Below are 23,334 nucleotides of genomic sequence, written 5' to 3' on the forward strand. Positions count from 1 at the left end.
TTTGCCTGCAACCATTGCTGGTCTCGGTGAATATCTAAGAGCAGGATTTGGTACCAAAGTAGGGCATCCTTCATGTGGGAGATAACTCACTTGCTCTTTCTCAACCAAACTACAGCATGGGCCCAGCAACTTAGAAATCTGTCAAGGGAACACGAAAGGGAATAATTAGCTGTTTGCAAGCATTTTTTCCTTGCCAGGAGCTGCATTTTTGAAATTGCAATTTTGCAGGTGACAATAACGGTGAAAGCAGCATCCTCAGCATTTATGTATTCAGTAAGGTGACACCCTTCTCTACCCAAAGATGTCCTGTTGTGTGACAGCAGCATCCTGCCATCCTCATATCTAATAGTGTGCCTTAGCCCTCTGGTCCCCTCTCACATCCCTTGTCGTATCTCTGACAGGCCTGTGGGAGTGGCGAAGAGAAGGATGGTATCCCAAAATAATTATGCTTACAGGAAAGAATTAGCTCCCTTTTACACATATTGTCAGGATGGAGGAACAGGTCTGCATGCATGCAGTGGTACTCCCTTTGTAAAATACCTGCTTTTGTTTTTGAGGCTCATGCAAATGGACAGCACATAAATATCAGCAAATGGTCTGCATTTCCAAAAGTAGTTTCTGTAGAAATGGCCCCTGCCACCGGGAAGCCTGGAGTCATTTTGCCTCTGGGAAGAGCTGTTGGGAGTGTGCTGCTACTCTGCCCTAGACCAGAGCACAAGGGAGCTCTCCTCCCGCCTCCCCTGGCAGCGCAGGACCACTGGGATCCTGCCTTAGTCTTCCCGCACCTTCAAGGGACTGTCCTTTTATGTTCACTTTATTAAAAGCCGTAGTGCATTTCAGGGATAAGCTGTCCTAACCAGTGGAAGAAAGGTCCATGTCCTCCCCCTCCCCGTTTTACCTATCAAACTTCACTTGTGCTCCTTCTCCCTGGGGGAGAGACTGCTCTGAGTAAGCCAGGGACAGAGAGGGGCTCAGCATTAACTGTTTTGTTCTCAGGAAGCGCAGGGATGGCCAGCTGGCCTGAAGTCTTGATGTGCACTTTGGAGCTCAATTCCAGACTAGTGGGTCGATACCTTCTTCGGACTTTATCTTCCATCAAAGCTATTCTTAGGATCACCAGCTGAGGGGGAGGAGGGAAAGAAAAAAGCTTTATTGAACCTGAAGACCGCTGTCGGAGTCTGCCAGAACCGTAGCAGAGTGTTAGGGGTAAGCATAAGGTGAAGCAGGGACATGAGTGTGTCCCCCCCCCAGTACTTTCACTTGCATACACCCACCTCTCTCCCTGCTGCCAGGCCGGGTTCCCAACAGAGAGCCACTTGCTCACAGCTTGCCTGCCCCAGGGGGACCTGCTGCAACCCGCGAGGCAGGGTGTGCAACTGCTCCTGTCCTACCTCCAACTCGGTGCAGCCCGCGGGTGCACCAGGTCCTGTCCTCACCTGCCCTTTGGTCAATTTGCTGCCCAGATAGTGATAATCTGTTGTCCTGATCCTAGGAAAGCAAATGCAAGGGTGTCGGGCAAGCAAAGTTGGTAAGAAGACACCCGGTGAAGGCAGATGAACTATTGGCATTTGCTTCTTTACGGTTGGGAAAAGGCAGCATGCGCTCTGCTACCATGTGGAGGCGGTTGTGCAAGGGCTGCTCCCAGTCCCAGGGCAAATTCCCATGGGCTTTGGAGGAAAGGAGATCACGGGCAGTTCGTGTCAAAGGCATGTGGGGGCTATTTGGAGGCTCTCATTTCAAAAGCGATCTGTGGAAGCATCAATACCAAGCTACATAGCAGGAAGCTATGTTTTGTTTCAGGTCATGGAGAAGACTGTTTAAATAATAGGTAATTTTTAAAAAGCCATCATATTTCAACCTTGAGCCAGGTCAGAGGCCTGCAAAGGGTTAGGAAAGATGCTCATTGTTTTCACTTGGGCCTGTCCAGGCCTTTAAAAAAAAAACAAACCAAGAAAAACAAAAAAAAAAAAAAAAAAAACAAACCACAAACAAACCCCAAACCAAAACATAACAGTGGAGGAAATAGCATTTGCCATTAGGAAAGAAAACCATGAATCCAAGAAAAAACAGCGGTGATGGTTGAGTCCCAGAAGGAGAGGAGGCAGCTATGGTGGCAAAGCAGCATCATTTCCATGCAATATTTACTTAGAAGAAATAATACACGTGTTGAAATTGTCAAATGTTCTATTTTTAAGATGCCATTTATTTAATAGCTGAAAGCCCCACTTACATGGAGATGAAGATTTCTTCTGTAACAGGAAGTCAAAAGTCTGACTGCAATGTCCTTGTTTTTGGTTTTGTCCTCTCCCCTCCCTCTTGGTTCCCATTATAAATCTGTACACCTTAAGCTTATTTGGGGGATGTATGTCCCTCTTGTTAATAACTTTTTTCCTGCCCTGTGTGTGATGGAGTTTCCAAAATGGTTGATTCATTCATCTGGGGAAATAAACAATAAATGAAGTAGCCTGTGTTATGAGTTGTTGCAAGAGTCCTCGTGTTCTCAGCTTTTTGTAGAGAAATTGTAATTTGCCTTTTCTCTCGGAATGGTCTTAGTGTTTCCCTTCTGAACGAGGTTTAAGGATGAATTTCTATACAAGAAATGTCTGTTTCAATTGCTCCCCTGTTTATCGCCCCTTGTCCTTTCCTTTAGGAACAAGAATGGGTGCAAATCTAGATGCTCAGAGTGGCAGGAGGATCACGCCTCAAGACATCTGCCTCCTGTCCTCCCGAAAGGGATTCAGGGAAGATTGTGCTGGGGTCAGCTTCTGAGAGCTGCCGGAGCCTGGCTCTGAGCACTCGCTGACCGGAAAATCCCACGGGTTGGTTTCATGCAGTTGAACAAGTTAAATAAGAAAACAAGGAGACAGGGCACACAAATGGCAGTTGAAGCGTGCTGCTTTGCGTGTGCCACAAAGGTGTTGCAGGGCACAGTGCTGGGAGGAAGGTCTGCTCAAGTTGAGTTCATGGATACGTTTCTGAAGTGCTGCAAGGAGGATTCACCTCAGGGAATCCCACAGGATTTCATGCCCCATGGTAGCTCTGCTTCTCATTGGTTAAGCAGGGTGGTCTCTTTGCAATGGCCTTGCTCTTGTTTGGGGCTTTTCCCACTTTTTGTTTTATGTCGGGCAATGTAACTGTTCTTGGAAGAATGGTTTTTGCATCTCTCTGTGCACGATTGTGCTAAAATTCATGCATATCATTCAGGTCCTTTCTGCAATAGGCATTGCACCTAAGATGGTTGCTAATAATGGATGTGGTTTTCTAATGTAGTAAATTGTAGGGTATACTGAAACCTGTTTTAATACCCACTAGATATGTTGCTGTTACAGATGTATATAGCAATGTAGACTTTTTTTGGTCACTGCACGCTTAAAATCCCAATGGCAAAATTGGAATTGAAGTATGAATAAAAGGAAAAAATACCTAGTTAGTTAAAAAACAAAACAAAAACAAACCGAAATGTACCCAGATGAGCATCTGCTGGGATTTTTACCTACAGACTAGACAGGAGGAGCTCGGTGGTGTGTTTGCTCAGGCGAGGTGGGACTGGGACTCGATTCACTGCCATCAATTAGTGTTTCAAGTGGCATGAAACCAGGTCAGCCCCAGGCTGATTAAAAGGTGCGTGGAGGGTAAGAAAAGAGGACGGGAAGATAGCTTGTGGTTGTGGACGTATGTATGTGGATTAAGCATCTGTGAATTTTGTTCTGGTTTCGGTGGGTCGTGAGGGGTAATTGGACACGAGCTGTCCTGTCTGCCGGCCAGGGTGGAGCTGGTTTTCCTGTGTCGCTCTCGTCCTCTGTCCCACCATTTCCTACCCCCTTGTGCCCCAAAAAGTATGTTTCACACACTCCTTGCTTGAGGCAAAAGCAAGGAGGGTTAGTTTTGGAGGTGGGAATGGAGATGGGGAGTGGAAGGAGGGATGCAGAGGAAGGGCGTGCGATGTGCCAGCAGGGAGGTCATCCAAAAGCCAGGGCGTGAGAAGGGGGAGCAGGAGGCCATGGGGCTGCAGCAGGTTTTGACCATCCTGCTCATCTTTCTGCCCTGGGGCAGCGCCCCCCCTTGGCTAAAAGGGTCAAAAATATTTTGGGGTGGTTTTCCAAGAATATTTTGTTGTTGTAGTTTGGTTATTTATTGAGCCTTTATTGACCAAACCTAATTTTGCAACTGTGTTTAAGTTGAGGTTTGTTATACGTTATAGATTAGCTTGCTTTCTCTCTTTGGCTTGGCTTACCCTTTTCAAAGGCAAATGTTATTTTTGGCAGTTTCTCAGCCCTATGCTGCTCTCCAAACACTAAAATAGCCCATTGGCAGCCTGTGCTTTCTTTATATTAATTGCACTTTTACTGACCCCCGTCACTACCCAAAACCAACAGTGTTCCTGGGCCATCATCTGCATTTCTGAATGTGTTTCTCTAAACTTTGCGTTCCTGAAACAAGGACTCGTGCATGTTACAATGGCAGCGTGCGATCACTGCTGGTTTGCGATGTGTTTTGTCAAGGTACAGGGTTCCTGGAATTCCCACTGGGTTTTTCTCCTCTCCTACTCAGTATTGCTGAACTTAAGGTTTTCTTTGGGTCCAGCATTACCTATCATAGCAATACAGCAATGTTGTCCGCTTCTGTTGAGCCAGCCAAACTGCATCCCAACCGATAGCTTTTTGAAGCCGTGTATCAGCCTGTATGTGGTCTGTGGCAGCTGAAAGGTATTTCTGAAAGTTGCTCCAATCTGTGCAATTTTTTGCTTGTTACACGTGAGGTGCAGCAGGCTCTGAACTTGCTCATGAGCTTTCCTCGCTGTTCAGAGAAGAGCTAGTTAGGCTTTTGCTTTGTCTTATTTTTCCGGAGGGCGTTGGGAGAGAGAGTTGAGCAAGATGCAATCTGCAAAGCAGAGCAGGAGCTGAAGGTTTTGTGGGTGGTGTTTTCTTTGCGATGTGAATGTGTACGGTAGTGCGGTGGGCGCTGGCAGGACTCGTGTCATCAGGTCTCTGGGCAGTACGTGAATTGTGGCATGCTGGTCAAGCCACTGCCCGTCTGTTCAGCTGCCAGCCTTGCATTTCTGGGTCATTTCTGTGGGATTTCTATTTCAACTGTTACCATACAGGGTTGGGATTTTTCTTTTTTCACCCCGCTTTAGGCATCATCTTAGAGTGTAAATAAAACTGCAATTCTCAGTGAGAACGTCCTTAAAAAGTAACTGTCAGGTTTCCTGAGCACAGAACATTGGTCTTAAATCTGTTAAATGGTCCATGTCCCGTGGGGAGTGACACGCCAGTCATCCCTCTCGCAGCAGCTCTTCCCGTGCTGGCACACCGCGGTGGCCCAGTGACGGGAGAGGTGCGACGTCTTAGAGCCCCATGGAGAAATGAGGACGCCAAACCTCTTGCAAAATGGAGTCTCCAGTGGGTAAAGATGTGCAAATAAGTGAGGGGAGGAGACTGATGTGTTTGGCTTCAGCACTGAATCCACACTCTGAGGCTTCTGTGAATTAGAAGTATCTGCCTTTTATAGTCCATGAAAAAGATAAAAATCAGATGTGTGATACAGCTTAAAAAAAAAAAAAATCTCCAAAGATACTGTGCCACCAATCTTTTGTTTGTCTTCTGTATTGAGGATGAATTGCTGCGTGTGTGTGTGTATGTATATATAAAATTAAAATATGAATTTTGACTTGTTTGTCTTCAAGTTCTTCAGATGAAAGAGATATTGGTGAAAATTGTAAAGACGAAATTAAAAGCGAGCTGCCTGGGGGAGGGGGTGTTTCTTGTTTTGCTGAGATGTCTCGCCCTCCTCTGTGCTCTGCTCACGCACAGTTGCACAAGCACAGCCCCTGGGTGCAGCTTTGCTCGGAGGCGAGGGCTGGTGTGGCCATGCAATTTGTGATCATGCCACGCATCTTCCTTGGTATGCAGTTGCATTTCTTAAAATATTCGACAGCACAAACTTGTCACTGCCTTCACCTCATTGCCGCTTTTTTGAGGGAAGATATCAAAATGTTGCATTTCAGGTTTTTTAACCTTGAAGTTTGAAATTTGGGTGTTCATCCTGATGAGACCGTGATGATGGGATTCATTTTTGTAAGTACTGCTCTGGCAAAATATTCAAGCGTGTTTCCAAATCCCATTTATTTTGCCTGAGTGTGGGGTATGTTTTACTGGCACAAGTGTCTTCAGAAGCTCTAGATACCTGGTACGTATGTATTTTCCTTTTTTTCTCTCCTCTAATGGTACATGCATAGTAGTCCGATGCTGCCCTCTGTCTTTTGGTTTATAACCCGAAAAAGAAAACAGAATTAGTCTTTTGGTTTACTGGTGCCTTTTGTCTGACAGCTTTGACCTTCTTTCGGTGAGGAAGACTTTAATTAAGGGCAGTAACTAACCTTCTGCTAAAGCCCAGTCATCAGTAGGTGTGAATCAGCAGCACATGAGTGCAGGGGGATGAATCTCAGCATAACCCCAAGGGGTTGGAGATAGCAGTGCCCCAGCTAACAACTTCAGCAGGGCTGGGCTGTGTGTTTCTGTGGCCACTGGCTTTACAGAGCAGGGCAAGTGTATGCTCACATCAGCTTTCCTTTTTCCCCTCTGAGAGGCTGTGGTGGAGGGAGTGTCGGCACGCCTTGGAGCAGCGTTGTTGGCATGCCTTGGAGCAGCGTTGGTGCCAAGGTGAAATGGGCTTTGTCTGAAAGCCAAAGTGCGTGTGTGTGCAGGCGTTGCAAGGAGGAAAAGAGAGTGTGTGGAGCCAGAGGGGCTGGCCCTTGGGGAAGCGTGAACTCGTAGATCTTTGGCGGTAATTAGATAAGATGGATTATGGTTAGCTGGTGTAGGGGTGCTCCAGCAACCACATCAGGTGTGGAGTGATTAAAAAGCAAGGAAACCAGCCTGGGGGGAAGCAGACCAAGGTGTGAGTTGCTGGGAAAGAAGCGGTGAGAGAGAGAGAGAGAGAGAGAGAGGCATGGCAGTCTCTCGGAGGTAAAAGGAAGACCTTGGGAACCAAATGGGAGTAGCGAGAGCAGCTAGGATGTCCACTGAGGACAGGAAGAAAGAAGGGCTCTTTGGCTCTGCTTTTCCATTCCTGTCCTTTCTGTCCTGCATTCACCAAGATTTTGGCTGGGGAGCTGGCACCTGCTTGGACAAAAGAAAAGTGAGAAGCAGGAGGAGAAAGTTGCCATGTGGCTTAACGTGCAATGACAATGTGACATCTAAATGCACTGATATTGGCAGCTGTAATGTGCTGTTTGTTTCATCTGGCGGCTGTTCATTTGGAGATCTGACTTGGACTGTGTCAGGACAGTTCACGGCTTTGCAATTACTTTCTTCCAGCAGCCCGTGCTGAGTTAGGTGTACTGAAAATGTGTGTAGGGGAAGATAATTTGCTTACGATTCTTGGCCCAAGTTAAGTCTTACCCATCAAGCAAATAAGGACACAAAAATGTTTCTCGTTGGCTATTGAACCAGAGCCAAGCCTCGCCGCCACTCCCAGGAATGGCTGTAGCTGTGTACTTGCAAGCTTAGACTATTAATTTTCAAGACCGTTAATTTAATAAGCATCAGAGAAATTATCCTGTGGGACGCTGCCAGGTAGCAGGGGCGCTTCAGAAGTCAGGCAGGCAGCCGTAGCCACGCACGCGTGCATTCTCTTCATCACAGCCCAGTGTACATGTGTCTTATTATCTCTGTCAGGACGCTGGCTGCCGCACCACCTGATGTAGGTTGTGTGCACTCATTGAAAGATTGAGTCACCATTTCAGTGCAAAACTTATGGCAGGTGTGTATCTGCATGGGCTTTTTGCTTGAAGTGATGGAACACGATAATCCCTGCAGACCAGACAAGTCACATGGCAGAAATTACAAAGCTGCCTGTTGACTTTTTGTGTGTGTGTGTGTGCTGGAACATGTTGAAAATGAAACTGGAATCCAAGGAATTGCGTTAAAATGCCGTGAAGTGGCAGCAACACCAACCATGCTGACAGAGCCAGGAAAGAATTACAAATATAAGGTTCATCTCCTGGCTAAGAGTGCTTTATTTGCTGCCAGTTCCAGTCAAGAGAACATGCAAAGGTTCAGAAAATAAATACAGATGTGGTAAAAGCAGCCAGCAAAAAAATTTAAGTGGAGCGTCTGGAATAGAGTACTTGGGTTTGCAGAAATGTGCACTGCAGCGGTGTTCAAAATAGTTTTAAAAGCAGTTTCAGCCTAAATGAAGATAGAAAGCCCCATTTAACTGTGGGACTAATATGGAGTTACGGACTTTCCAAGCGTTTGTTCTACTTAAGCTTGACCAGGTTAATTGGCTGAATTTTTATCACCCGATGACAACTTATTTGTAAAATGGGTCCCCGTGTCATTTGGTGTCGCAGCCGTGGTCCCATCACACAAGATCACACGGAGCATCCTGCAGCAGTCTCAGCAGACGGAGCAGACAGGCAGCAAACGAGGGAAACACAACCGCTTCTGTTTCTCATTGTGGTTCAGGGCGGTTACATTGGGCTGGAGTTGTTGGGAAGCTGCGCCATCAGGGTTGCATTTTGAGCACTCAATTTCATCTTTAACAAACCTTTCTTTACTTAGGAGTTTCCCCGAGTCGACGGGGCCTGCCCCCGTTCCTCAGTGTTTGCGGTTTGTAGATGGTTTTGCCTGTTGACAGGAATTTTCTCATGCAGCTCATTTCTAACTCCTATAAGAGGTGGAATCACTCCAGAGTCAAAATGTTGTTGCAAGTGGCGGTGAGACACAGAACTGAGGTCATGCAGTTGGGATGCAGGAAGGCATCCCGACTTTAGGGAAGTGCATACACAAGCTCAGAGCAGCAAAGTAATCTCATAAAATTTCCTGGGGCTTTGACAGTCTTACTGCTGCTGGATTGTCTGCATCTCTCTTGCTGGCACTTGAATGCAGTCGGATTGAGCACAGAGTGCTGGTTTCAGAGCCTGCTGCAAGTCATGCTGGTGGCAACTGTGCTTTTATTTAATTACCTTCCCACTGCTCTAAAAAAAGTGTCTTACCAAGACAAGGAGCAAGAAAAGTTCCTGGGTTCTGATGAGTAAATTGTGCCTGATGTGTTCAGTCTCCCTACGTGCGTGCATGCTGCGAGGGTTAAGAACGCTGACGCTGGAATAACTGCCTCCGGATCCCACTGTAGGTGAAAGCAGATCCTGGAGACAGACACGGGATCCCTCCAGCGCCTGGCTGGCATCCTTGTTACCTCCTGCTTCCCTGCAGCAGCCCGAGGCAGTGGGTTGGTTGCCTGTTGGTTGTGCTGCGTAAACACAGGGTGCGCGCAAACCCTCTGCGAACGCTTGGTTGGTTGCAGGGCTGCATCCCCCTCTACAGGCAGACGTTTGGGTGAAATAATTTTCTCTCCACCCCTGTTCAAACAGGCGGAAATAGTCTTTCCGATGGGATTAAGAGTGCATGCGTGTATTTTGTTTATGGCTTAAAATATGCAAGTAGCACATGCGTTGCCTTCTAAAGTCTTCTGTCCACGTCTGAATGTTTTAGCAGTTTTGCTGCAAGCGTGGCTCTCTTAGGAATGAGATGGCTTTGGGGAACGGCAATATTAAAAAGTAATCAAAGCTGTGAAAGTATAACCAAATTCTCACAACCCTCTTTGAATGTAAACAATAAGGTATGAATTTAAGATTATTTTGAGAAGACATAATTTACAAAATTGAAATAAACACGAAGACATGCAAGATCCTTGCATCATCATGGTGTTATGGCGTGTCCTGAAAAAATACAATCAGAAATTACTATTTGAATGTAGCAAACGGAAACCTGACTTAAAGAGAAATCTTTGTCTTTGTATTGATCTTCCATACGTAAAAGTGCTCAGACTAAAATGTCCTGAAGACAAACACAACGCGTGGCCCTTGGCAGCCGTACGGTTTGGAAGGAATTGGGAAGCCACAGTCCCAAGTCCTGAGGTGAGGAGCAGCGGCGTGCGTGAAGGCTGCTGTGAGGCAGCAGGAGAGCTGAGATGGGAGGCGACATGTCCCAGAAGCTGGGGCGGCAGCAGGGTGACCCGTAAGCACTGGCTGCGCACCAGTGTGACTGGAGATACAGGGCCAAGGGGGCTGGTCGGGAGTGGTCGAGTCTGGTCTTGCTCCTCCCAGAAACCCATGACGGTGTTCAAATCAGCAGGCTGGAAACTTGGACGTGAGTAACTGTGACCGCACTTGATTCTTACAAACTGATTTTTTCTATGTGTTTAAAGGATGTTCTAACGGACATCTTTGGGTTCATGATTTTTATGGGTCAGTTCAAGGCTTTTAGGTGCAGGAAAAACATTAACAGAAGCAGTAACAATTTGGGATTCGGGATCATTTGGGATCAGATGTTGCATCTAAACATGATGCACGATTTCCTGAGCTTGGATGTTTAAATACTTTGCTATAGCAAATCCCGAGTTTAGTTCTAAATTAGACGATGCGGTGGGAGTTAGGGCCTGCTGCCACTGGAGGGCTGCCTCACCACGGGGAGCCAGGGTGGGCTACATTCTCCCCTCAGCCTTGGGGGGGTGGGGTACTTCTTTGTCATCATTATCCTGTTGCCAGTAAGAAGAAAAACGAGTTTGCTGGTGTTAAATTACGAGGGCTTTATATGCAGGTAAGTCATTACTTTGTTGCCACAGTAATCCTACGCTTTTTTTTATTTTTGATATTTTGACATCATTATCACATTTCCAGCAATAATGTTTCTAAAAACAGTTCTGCACAAAATATTTGTAGTTCTGGTGCTATCTAAGATTAATAATGTGGACAGCACTATACTGGCAAGAGGGTTGTTCCTTGTAAACCTTTTCTGCAGTTTTCCCGCCAGCCCTTAACAATACGCCTCGGAAGCCCGAGCACAAATAATGTTGGGGGGGAGGGTTGCGTACGAATTGAACTACAAGAGAAGTGTCTGTCTTACAGTCGTGTTCAGCCCTAGTGCCACTTGATTTCCAGCTATGGGGTTGACAGCAGAGCTCCTCCCACACCGCAGGGAATCCCACTGCATTTGCTGTAACCTTATTTCCCTGCTGAACACGCACGTCTCCCTTTGGTGCCTGGAAGGCGGCGGCTGTCAGTGTGGTCCGGATGCGTGTGAGTTATTCACAGGCTGCACCCTTGGGTGCTAGCACTTTCCCATCAAGAGGAGAAAAGTATCAACTGGCACACAGCACCCCAAGGCAGCTTGGTTTCACAGTCAGTACTACTTTGTGGAAAATCTTCCCCCCACTCCCCCTCAAGTTTTAGTGTTATCCAGGACATCCATAGAAAAACGTGTTTGTTTCCAGAGAGGGAACCTGCACCTCTTGGTTCCAGCCCTCCTAGCCAGGTCAAGAGCCACAACGGTGTCAACATCCTTGCCGGGGGGCAAGGGCAGGAGCAGGGTGGTATGGTTTGCAGCCGTAACGCAGGATTTTCTCTGCTGACAAAGGTTTCCGGTTGGGAATTATACTCTGCAGAAACCAAAAAAGACTCATTGTTTTAACCTTTCCCCACAATAGCATGCTCCAGTCATGCTAGAAACAAGGTGCTTTGAAGTACAAATGTTTTATTGCAATGTTTCATTATTTACAGTACCGTCCACTTTGTCCCTGGGTGCTACCAAAGTGCAAAGCCATTTGAAACAGAAAAGCTAAATGATAGTAACTCAACAGCGAAACGTGATTGTACCTTATGGTCGTACTGCCCTGCCTCTTCCCTGCTACTGCGTGCAGAGAAGTTTGCTGCTCTCCCTCGTCACTTGGAACAAACTTTGGTCACAAAGGATTGTCAGCTGTCGGTCTGTTCGCGGTGATGCAGGAACAGCAATGTGCAGTCTTTCCAGCTGGACGTTACTTGGAATACAGGGCTTCTGAATGCGTAACAACAGAACCTTGTACACAACACTGTCAAGTTCATATTTCAATTTTTCGTGTAAGTACTGGTTTATTTCCAATTCTTTTTGTTGCTGCGCACTACTTGTATTATGTTGCGTTTTCATATAGGCAGATTTCATTGGCCTATTAAGCCAAATAAAAAAATTTAAATTACCTATTCACTATGGGATCAAATGCTTCCACCGTGTTCAGGTACGCGTTGCCGTTATGACCTCCAACTGCAAAAATTTTACCCATCAGGGTCGCTATGCCAACACCACCCCTCGGAGTTGTAAGCTCTGCTACGTATTCCCATTTGTTACTGCGTGGGTCAAACCGCTCCACTGAGCTCAGTGGAGAGTTGTCATCAAAGCCACCTGCAAAGAATCATCATATTATCAGTTTTTAGCCACTTCTAGTGCTGACGGATATCTAGGACTGGCATTATCAGGCTATTCTCAGCATTCAGTGGGCTAGTGTCCAGCTATGTTTCTTTAAATGAATTTTACAAGCATCTAAGAATTAACCTAACAGCTCTCCCTCCTTTCACCATACAAGCATCACCAAGAATGTCAGTTTTCTTCTACTCAAGTTGCAAAGAGAGGGGAGATTTCTATTATTTTTCTCCTTGAATTCATCTTATGCATAGTTACAATGAAATGGCTTCTAATTTGGAATAGAAAAAAAAACTAAGACCAGTAAAAGGATGGTCCTGATCTTATTTTGCACTTAAGCAAAACGCACTCTTGCGATGTTTTTGAATTACGGCATTGCTGAATACTTGAGTAGGAAAAAAATCCTCAAGTAAGACTTCAGTGATGTATTCCCCTTGCTGGGGCAGCTGTCAGAGCAGCGTTTTACTTGAAGCTTTTTAAATTGCTTATGATAATACACAAGGCAGAGCTCTAACTATGACTATGGCATACCTACCTGGCATCTTCCTCCCTTAGGAAAGCGGGTAAATGCAAGGTAGAGCGGAACACGACAGGCCTGGGACAACAGGCTGTGAAATAAGTGTAATCACTATGCAATAAAGCTACTGTTGTCTACACTCAGAACTAGCGCGCTTTAAAAGTGTGTGAATTTAAGAATCATTTTTCTAAAAGGAAACAACATTAGTGAGTCTCGAGAGGATTTTCTATATAGACATACTGTCCTGAACCCTGAAATGTGGGTTAGGAACTGCTTTTTATTTCCTCACTAATACACCTTCATTTAAGCATGCTCTGGTTCTGCTTGCTTGCTTCTCTTGCCCAAGAATGGAAAGTACAGGTCAGGTCTATCTGTTCCTCTGGCAACAGCCGCCTCTTCCAAATGCCAGTACTTGGCAGAAACAGCACTACAACATGCCGCATCTCTACTCACCAACAACGTACAAGCAGCCGTGGAGCTCACTGACACCGTTACCAGCTCTTCGCTGACCCATCTCTTTCACTTCTATCCACTTATCCAAATGGGGATCGTATTTCTCCACACTGGAAAGAGATGCTACACCATCATTGCCACCCACAGCGTAAACATGGTTCTGTTGTATAGAGAAAGATTATTTGTAATGAATATATTCTTACTCAGCTTTTCATAAGCAATGTTAGGAAAACATGGTACATACACACAGTCCTAATTATTTACTTTTATTTAAGAATTCCAACAACAGACTTAATTATCTAACTTGTAAACGCTGTCTTCCTGTTAAAGAAGTTAAACAGTTACGTAGTGTTGCAGATATTTTGCAGAGTATACACGGCGACGGGGGCATTAAAGTGCAGGTGCATTCAGTGCCTTTAAACATAATAACCATGACAAACCAGAGTCTTCGGAATGACACATGAAGCGTTAGCCTGATGTTGTTAGAAGGGTCCTGGTACTTGCTCCCAGTCCCTCAACTGCTGTTGAAACAGGGAGCGCAGTTCCGTTTGATCTGAGTATTATCCTAAATATCCTCATCTTTTGCACAGCTCAGTAGGATTTTGATGACCAGAGGTGCTAAGACCTACCAGCTGCATTTTGTTCAAAATCCTGTGTTCTGCCTTGTAAAAGCAGATGGGAAAAGCAGTTCAGTTCCTCAGATGGCCTCAACTTGGGAGGAAACAGTCACTTACCACAAGGGCTACGGAGCCAACTCCTCCCCTGGGAGTGTTCATTGGGGCGACTGCACTCCATCGATCAGAATCAATGTCATATCTTTCCACATCGCTGAAGCAAGTGTTGTCATCTAAACCTCCTATTGCGTAAATGGGGCCACCAAGGGAGGCAAGAGCAATTCCTCTCCTAAGAAAACCACAGGATCAACACCTCAGTGCAAGTCCTTAAGGAAAAGGAATGGGAAAGACACATCAAGTGCAATGTTACCTGACTGGTACCCGTTTCAAACTATGGGGGAAAAAGTAATGAAAATGTTAAAAGTGAAGTTTATAATAAATAATGACCAGTAACTGTGGCTGGCCCTCTGTACACCTGCATCAGTCTTGCAGCTTTATCCTGAAAGTCTTTCGTATGTTTGCATCCTCCCGTGAGAGGGGCTCTAGAGTTTTATCTTGACTTCACCTCAGCTTTCCCAGGCACCTCTACGTTATTGTGTGATCCATGAACAGGACTGTTGCAGCTAGAATATTTCTAGACTGCAAAACGACAAAGCTCCTGTTTAAAGAATAAAGGTAGGGGGACGCGGAATACTGTTTTGACTGAATGTCACCCAAGACCCAAGTCTTCTAATTACACGCTTAGATATATGAGGTTAGCTTAGCTATGTGATTTCTTGGTACTGAATTTTACGCCTCCTATTTTGTTTTATTGAAGAACCACATTTTGTTTTATGGAGAACCAAAACCTGCTGGTTCTAACTTTGCTGGTATAGCTGCTGCTACAATCTGGGAATGATTTTTTGGGGGTGTGATATTAATACATATTAAAAGCAAGCCTGCGCTGGATATTAGATGAGTGAACTCTAGAAAGATTTAGTTACAATTTTTTCCATTCTCTTCTTTTTTATTAAGTCTGTGTTAAAATAGTTGTCAGATTTTTTTCTACTGAATCTACAATTATGAGAATACAATCAGTATTACAAAATGCAAAGTATGGTCTAGACTCATTAGAAGCATTAAGTTTCTGCTTTAAGTACCAAGACAGGTGATTCACCATTTCACTGAGAACATTCTTGCCTCATTACACAGAGGGCAGGTGCGAAGATACCAAGGCAGGAGCAAGGGATGCACAGTCTTTCTACAGAACACACACTGGGGAGATACCCTGACCTTATCTTGCATTGCCTCACCAGGTAACATAGATGGCATCAATGGTGGCAGTTTTTTCTCAACTAAGTATTCGGACACCATGTCCATGAATGGGAGGAATGGAGCGTAGCCAAGGCACAGCAGCCCTTCCATTTACCAAGGTACTGAGTAAGAAATGTCACAGAAATCTAGGGCTGATGCTTGCAGAGAATATGCCCTGTGGTGGTGGCAGTAGGGAGGAGTAAGAAGCTCCTTCTGGGAGTCTGGGTCTTTTACTTTGATTATGTCACAGCTACAAATAGCTTGAGGACTTAGCCATGTTCAGTAGTTCACTCCTGCTTGTACATGATGCTTTTAGAAACAACAAATAACAAAACAGAATGTAGAATTCAAGAGGTTGATTTAAATGACAGCGGAAACAAAAAATTACCCATCTGTGACTCCTTAAAAGAATCCTAAATGTCAAAAGGCAAGAAAAAGCCTCAATCTGACTTTAAGTGTTTTAGTGCGTCTGGCCTTTTGTGTCAAAAACATAGGCAGCATGAAGGTTTCCTGGGCATGAAGAATTTCACTGTGACTGTTCACTGGCAGTTATCTTGCTCATTCTTAAAAAGCGCAAAAAACCCACAGAAGTCTATCAGTTTCAAGTTCTTTATCGGGCATAGCAGAAATGCCCTAGATACGGGAATGTAAGCACAGCTGGAGTAGAAGAGCTCTCTGCTCCAGAAGCCAGGCCCCCAAGAAAGAAAAGAATAGTGACAAAAGAAAGCCAAAGTGTAAACGTAACCAATGTTACCAGCCAGGGCCTCTCCCTAGAGAGAGAGAGATATTATGCAGTTTTGCACTGAAATAGTATGTTACACACAACGTTGTGTTTCTGAAAATATGTGATGTATGCAAGTATGTGATGCAAATTTGTATTTGCTTTACAGCTAGTAAATAAAGGTGTTTGATAGCATAAAGCCCCAAAATAGGAAAAAAAAAAAAACAAACCCAAAACTAAAAATAGCACAGTTTGGAAACCCAAATAAAGACAGGACAGACATGGTGTTTTTCAGCGTCAGCAAGAAATTATTTATCGCAGACTAGGACTTAAAATTTGGATCACGTACCTCTTTGTGTTCATTGATGCCTTCATCATCCACTTGTTTGTGAGAGGATCAAATACTTCCATGCTTCCTAAGTGTTCGTTTCCATCATGTCCACCTACTGCGTAGACTTTACCCGAAACACATATGCATCTTTTGATACAGAGATTGCTTGGCAACACTTCAGTTTTCATTTATGCAATATCCCTGCCTATGAGGAGACAACAAGCTCAAATAAAGGTTAAAGTCTTCAAATGTTTTCAATATCAAGATTTTAGTAAGTACAGACTTTATATTTTTATATGCTGTACTCAACCAGAGATCTGTTTCTAACTTGGACTTTTATACAAAGCTTGAGATATGTAGACAAAAAAATCTTCCCATCACTTGAGTACTGCAGGTCAGATCAGTTTTGGACATTTATATCAGTCTCTCCAGATTTACGGGGGCGGGGGAAATCTCTGTTCTGCTGCAGCAACACAGGAGCTACCGTTTACAAGGAGAAGTTGCATCATGGGTGCTAAGCTGCTCTGGACTGCACGGACCTGGTTTCAGAAGATGGAGACCCAAAAATAAAGGTAGGTCTGTTCTTGGAAGATTTATGGTCTTAGTGACTTGCCTGTATGGAGTTAAGTGTGAAGGGAGCTAGTATGAGTACTAGCAAATTCTCAGTGACTCTGCTGTGTAAGGCTATTTTTTTGTAAATGGGTTAAAAAAAAATTAAATCGCCTGTTAAGAGAAGAGGCTATGTACCGTTCATAGAATCATAGAATAGTTGGGGTTGGAAGGGACCTTTAAAAGGTCATCTAGTCCACCCCCCCTGCAATGAGCAGGGACATCTTCAACTAGACCAGGTTGCTCAGAGCCCTGTCCAACCTGACCCTGAGCGTTTCCAGGGATGGGGCATCTACAACCTCTCTGGGCAACCTGTTCCACCACCCTCATTGTAAAAAATATCTCCTTATATCTGGTCTAAATCTTCCCTCTTTTAGTTTAAAACCATTACCCCTTGGCCTATTGCAACAGCCCCTATTAAAAAGTCTGTCCCCATCTTTCTTACAAGCTCCCTTTAAGTATTAAAAAGCTACAGTAAGGTCTCCCCAGAGCCTCTTGCAGGCTGAACCACCCCAACTCTCAGTTCACAGTAATATCTTTTCAGTAAGCATGCTCTCAGATTGTTTCAGAATCACAAACCCCTTCGTGGGGAAGAAGCCTTACTAAATTGAAGAATATCCAACAGGTAAGCCATTGGAAGACAGATTTATTTATTAAAAGTACCGATTCCACCAAAAGGAGCAAACAAGTGCCTTTAGAATAGCATTACTGACCTCCCACAGAGATCACACCCACGTGCCTTCTCCTGCTGTTCATTTCAGGGCCGAAGAACCAGTTGTTCTTACTGATAGAGTAACATTCAATGCTGCGAAATGGGTCACCAGATCCACCTCTACCACCGACACAAAACAACACACCTGAAGAAGACAAAACAGGTTTCCAGAAAAATAGCAGGAAGATGGGGGATAAAGTTGTACAGCAGAGTGAACTGAAACTTATGTAGTTCGGGAGAAGTCATATTTCACTTCAGGGGGCACAGTCATTGCCCTGCGTAACTGGGTGCTGGATTTTGCCTTTGCTTGGCATGCTGTTATGGCAATTAACTATCTATGCTGATGCAAAACCAATGCATATTTTAAATATGCTTTTTGTGATTTTTTGCTCAGGGAGATAAACATTGTTAAATATAAAAATGTAAAAATTCGGATTTGCAGTCTAATATTCATCACTCACTTTTGGTGTAGGTTAGCCAAAGAGTTTAAAAGTTAGCTCAACCTTCTCGTGCCAAAAGATAAGTGTCCACTGTTGTCGGTATAGCTGTGAGCATGCTGCCTGGTCACAAGATACTTAACAGTTCTAGCTTTAATACAGATAGAGCCAATCAGGATAAATAAATAATGCTTTAAAGAAAGCAAATGACAGCTAAAGTTCTGCTAGGACAATGCAGCACACTAGCTAATTACCAGAGAGGTACACAACGGCTTTCCCAGTTTTGCATTAAGTCATTAACAACCATTTCTACCAAGCTACCTAACCCTGCACAGAGGCACCGCCTTTTCTCCACACCACTCCCTATGGGATAATCAGACACACATTTAATTACCAGCAGTCTGCTTCCTTGGTGTTGTGCGAATGGAGTACTCAAAGTCTGGCACTGCCCTGCTGCTCAGGTGAAGGTGGTAGTTTCTTGCTTCATCCGGCAAATCCCTACATTTTAGATTCTGCTTGACAATCTCTTCCTTTGCCACAACACCCATAAGGAAACAAATGGGCAAGAGAGGCAGCCGTACCTGACAGAAATGAACACAGTTGGAGTAACTGGCTGAACTGACTGAGTCTCACCATTTACAGTGACGCAAGCATAACAGATGGCAGCTTCTGAGCCAGCTGCCAGCCCCACGCTCTTCACTAAAAAGGGAGGCGTTCATACTTTTTTTCCAGAATAACAGCGATACGAACAGTTCTTTTTAGTGACAAACGTTTGCTACAACCCTTTGCATTTAAGCAGCGGTGGAGAACTGCCCCTTGGCCCAGGCTGAGCGGAGGAAGAAGTGCCGCTGCCTGTACTGCAACTGCACCTGCCTGATGTGATGCAGGCAGCATCCGTGACTGTACCAGGATAGCCCGTGTCAGGTTAGTCTGCTGAGGGGGTGAATTTTCAGCTCATTGCTATGCCAGTATAAGAGGGCTTTTGCTAGAATGGCTGATTTTCTTTGGGTGGCAAGTCAAAGAGGAAACACTATCAGCATGAACTAAGTGTCTGTCTATTAAGGAGGTATTGATAGTGCAGTAACACCTTTCTCTAGTGTGGACTTGACAGACTACAGGATTAAAAAAACCCCAACGTTGAGAGCTAATTGTTTCCTTCCCCAAATCCTTCCTGTGGTTCCCTAGCAGAGAGCTGGTGAGCAGGCTGAGGAAAGAAAGGCTCCTTCTGGGTAAGGCTATAGGTGGTCACTGCCCAGAGCAATCCCCAGCGACAGGGCACATCTGAAATAAGGTCAGCCTCTCCAAGGCTGCCTTGAAATGTCTTCCTCCCCACAGTCACTTATTTCAGCAAACCCTTCGTTTGTCCTTTTGAGAGAAACAGTGAGGAATATGAAGTACAATCGGGTGCAAAGGTGGGACAGGTGTTAGCAGGGGGGACTGAAGCAAACCAGCATCTGACTTCCTAAGGTTTGGAATCGATGCTGTCAGGCGCCTCCCAGTTAGCTCAGCAGCAATTGTGAAGTCCAGTATCTCCAGTGCTTCTCAGAGCAGCAAAAGGGTGCTGTTACATGGCTGACACATGTCCCTGCCTTGAAGTAAGCAAGTGTTTCTACCAGTTCTTCCTTACCCGCTTGCTTTCAGTCCCACTTCTTCCTTTACTTTGGCCTGTCTTGGTTTTGGCCGATTAAAAGCACAGCCATAGCCCTGCTCATAGACTCATGAGGCAAGTGATGCGGTAAGAGCACAAGGCTGACAAATTCAGAACCTCATGATGACAGCGCAACCCCTAAGGCTGATTATGATGTGGATAATAACTATCGCGAAGCCCAGTCATGTTTTCTGCTAGCAATAATGTCCAAATCACCTGATGGCTCCGTATACTCTGGCAAATAACCCATATTTACAGGAAGGGGTTTACTTTTTCATTGTTTCATTCTAGACTGGTTACCATGAATAAAACAAAGATGTTAATCTCATCTACTTGTACACCTGGGTAATAATGAAGGTTTTTTTAAATCTCAAATTATATTGCCTATAAATTTAATTATAGTGTACTAAAGAAGGAATTTTTCTACCAAAACCATCATGCTAGTCTAGATGAAACTGAAAGTTTTGGGAAGACAGTTAATAAACAGTTGTGATCTTTTACCAGGAAAGGTGAAAAATGATGCATGAAGACAATGACAGCAGTATTCTAGTGGACCTCTCTTTACTCACATGATGCCAATATTAGCACTTCTGCTGAATGCAAAACATTCAAGCTGGAGTTCAGTGACAACTGAAATGGCACAGTTGATCCTACCTGCTAAGATTCACAGGGCATTTTGCAGTGCACAGCATGTACCACCCTCCTCCCCAGCACAGGTTCTCTATACCTGTCTCAAATACTGTATTTTAAATTCCCATAATCAACGCATACGGAGCTTGAATAACTGACGTACCTAACGCTTTGACAGGAGGAGGTCCGATGGGTGTTTAAACAAGTTCAGCTAAGTGACCTTTTGATACCCGTATGTGTTTCTTTCAGAAGCAGTGGACTCTCATCAAGTCTAGATCATTAAACTGCTAACTCCTACAGGTAACCAGCAGTGCTAGCCTAGTGAGCATTAAATGGTCTAGCATATGTTTCCTAGCCTGCTTATAGGGCTAACATGTCTTGGTCTTTTGTTAATTAAATATAGGAACATTCTAGAAGTAGCACAACTTGATATGACACATCTCCGTTACAGTTTTACTCTCCTAGACACGTAAAAAGCTCCTCAACAGCTTTGCTCTCTTTTCTTAAGTACAAACACTTACCAGCAAGGGAAGTGAGTGTTTCAGGCTGTAGTAGTATCAAACCAAGTGAAGTGATGGCTTTATGTACTCTACTATGTGTAAATCTAAGAATTTTCTGCTCTAACACAGATGCAGCTTTTCGTTGGCTCCCCACTCCCCAGCCACGAGCATGTAGTGAGTACTCATCTCACAAGAGAAACTGAAGAATATGACTTCTTCCTGATATTCTACTGTTAACTCACAACTGCGAATACCAGAGGAGGTGCCAACTGCCGAGAACAATTTTCATCATGAGATCTACCCAAGGACAAACAGTTGATTAGACAACAAAACCAGTGACAAGACAGGCACACGGCGCCTCAGCCTGCCCTACCTGTGCAAGTATTTCATCCAGCCACGTCGCATGATGCTGTGGATTGGCTAGCAGCCACTTGATAGCAGCGTTGTAAACTTGCTTTTCGTTTTCAATATTCAGGTCACTGGAGGACAGGAGTTTATGGAGGTGCTGTGGTGACACACTCACAAAGTCTTCGCACTCCACCACTTCTGTAAAGTGTTCGCAAGCATACTGATCAGCCATGTCCATCAAGTCAATGCGGTTGTGACTCTCCGCAAATGCCCTGACTGCCAGGCAGTTGGAGGGATGGAAGTGCAGCTTCATGTATTCACAGCACGCCTTTGCTACCAGTTCCACCTGAAGAATGCAAGCAGCGTACAAGAGAGGCTGGACGTTATCCACTGTCAGAGTAATCCGGGAGGAGTACACAAACTTCACCAGGTCTTCTATTGCATCACCATCAAAGTCCCTGATCTCAATCAATGTCTGCTTGGCTTCAGCCATTTCCGAAAGAAACATGGCTCTAAAGTAAGGTATAACACAAGCTAGCACCAGTGTGTGGCAGGAGATAAGCTTTGGACCAACCTGAAAAAAAAGAAGAAAATAACCCTCAGTCTTTCACTGGAATGTCAGTTTTGGCTACAATAGGACGGACAGTTAAGCCGAAATAAGAATCCTGAACTCAATATGCATTGAGCTACTGTATTTTGTTCAAGCAAAATAACTCCATCTGCCCTGTACTTCTGACATCAGATCAATGTATCCCAAGCAGGTCTGAGTTGTAACTTGGTCACCAGAGTAGGGCAAGGCCGTAACACAAAGAAGCAATAGCACTGATGCACTGAACTTGCTTTTCTTTAAGAGGCGTGTCCTATTTCTTAAATGAAACATCCTTAGGAACCTTCTAGATGCATCTTGGAGACAGGAGGAGACTGCCAGGCACTTGTTTCTTTTATGTGTATTTCAGAGACTTTGCAGGGCGGGGAGGGTGTAAATTGTAAAGCGACATTTTTAGACAACCTAATTTAAACCTCTGGACTTTTACTAATGTTGAGGAATTTATAATTCTCTATATTAGCAGCAAATTCATGTAAAACGGCAGTAATAACAGGTATTACAGGGATTATTAAAAGTTACCAATCACTTCCAGATTTTTAGCAGTTGTTCAGCCACAAAAGATAGAGTATTCCCCATAAAGAGGAGGTATTTTTCAAAATTCCGATCAGAAAGCACAAAACAAGCTTTTCACTTATAAAATTCTAGAATTCAACTATGTTAAGAGAATGTAGGTAGTGAAGGTAAAGGAACAATCCACTACTTATTTGCGTTAGAGGAGTGCTTTCTTACAGCCTTTGTCATTCATCAGTCTGCGCTAACAAAGGGATGGCTGAGTTAAGCAACCGGTACTCCTGGCAGACTCAAATTACATCTTCATTTTCAGATGAAGGCGTTAAAGTGAGCGGTCTTGCAATGTAAAAATAAAAAAAGGGTGGGATATTAAATTATAAAGGATAATTTGGAGTTTTTTCTATCTCTGATTCAACACACAATTTCTCTACCCTTTTTAAAAGTGTGTGTTATCAACACAAGTGTAACCTGCCTGGTGAGCAGTAAGTCGAGGCTACAAGGAGCTGAAATTGCACAGTTACATACTGATCAACTGTGGGAACCTGCTTAGAAGGCAATTTGGGTGAGGTCGAAGTCATGCACGTCCTCTCTTGGACTGTTAGCATCTTAAATGTTTACATTTCTGTTGTAAACTTCCTAAATAAAAAAAAAAAATACAAACACCTAGATAGAGATGCTTCAGATCCAACAGGTATTCTATGTTTTCCATACCCCTGCCCAAATTCACAGCCACCTCCAGCATACGTATTCATAGCTTAATCTTCAGGCTGTTAAATGCAATGGATGTGTGACAATATCTCCTTTAGTGTAACATCGCAGAGCTCTCCAGCTTCAAAGAACTGAAGGAGAGAGCTGTGAAAATCCTTCCAAGCCTCATTTGCTTCAAATACAAAGATGTCATCTTCACCGTCACTGTTGGAAGACCTAGGCTGCTGCTGCTGCTGCTGTTGCTGCCGCCTTTTTCCCTTTATCAGATGTTGTTTTGCCTGCTCTGGAACCATGGATTCTGAAGCCATTGGCTGTTTCTTCTTGCACTGTGTCCATCTTCAAAAATTCATGCCAAGACAAAATCCAGCCCATCAGGAGTCAAATCCTAAAATGCAGTTAAATTCTGTTCATGTTCCTGTTCGGAAAAAAAAAACAAAACCCAACACAAAAAATGATG

The 23,334-nt window shown here is 44.4% G+C and overlaps 2 protein-coding genes across 4 annotated transcripts in view; one reads left to right on the plus strand and one right to left on the minus strand.

Annotated features, from left to right (window-relative positions):
- LOC309671733 (kelch-like protein 8) overlaps positions 1-23,185 on the minus strand; it is a gene marked incomplete at its 5' end in the record, with an annotated part of 85,778 nt that extends 62,593 nt beyond the window's left edge. Inside the window, 8 exons of one of the 3 annotated variants that reach the window (XM_082483025.1) lie at positions 12,020-12,221; positions 13,210-13,369; positions 13,944-14,112; positions 16,187-16,305; positions 17,498-17,634; positions 18,321-18,507; positions 21,078-21,398; positions 22,970-23,185. In XM_082483025.1, the coding sequence (XP_082339151.1) occupies positions 12,020-12,221; positions 13,210-13,369; positions 13,944-14,112; positions 16,187-16,305; positions 17,498-17,634; positions 18,321-18,507; positions 21,078-21,398; positions 22,970-23,185 (1,511 nt within the window). Of the gene's footprint in view, positions 1-12,019; positions 12,222-13,209; positions 13,370-13,943; positions 14,113-16,186; positions 16,306-17,497; positions 17,635-18,320; positions 18,508-21,077; positions 21,627-22,969 lie in introns of all 3 variants that reach the window. The other 2 variants (XM_082483024.1, XM_082483026.1) reach the window with 2 other exon arrangements.
- Positions 1-23,334, plus strand: part of LOC309671545 (kelch-like protein 8) — a gene marked incomplete at its 5' end in the record, with an annotated part of 659,404 nt that overhangs the window by 390,993 nt on the left and 245,077 nt on the right. The window lies entirely within an intron of this gene.

The sequence above is a fragment of the Vanellus vanellus genome (assembly GCF_965231255.1).
Source record: "Vanellus vanellus genome assembly, chromosome: 4".
Lineage (NCBI taxonomy): Eukaryota > Metazoa > Chordata > Aves > Charadriiformes > Charadriidae > Vanellus > Vanellus vanellus.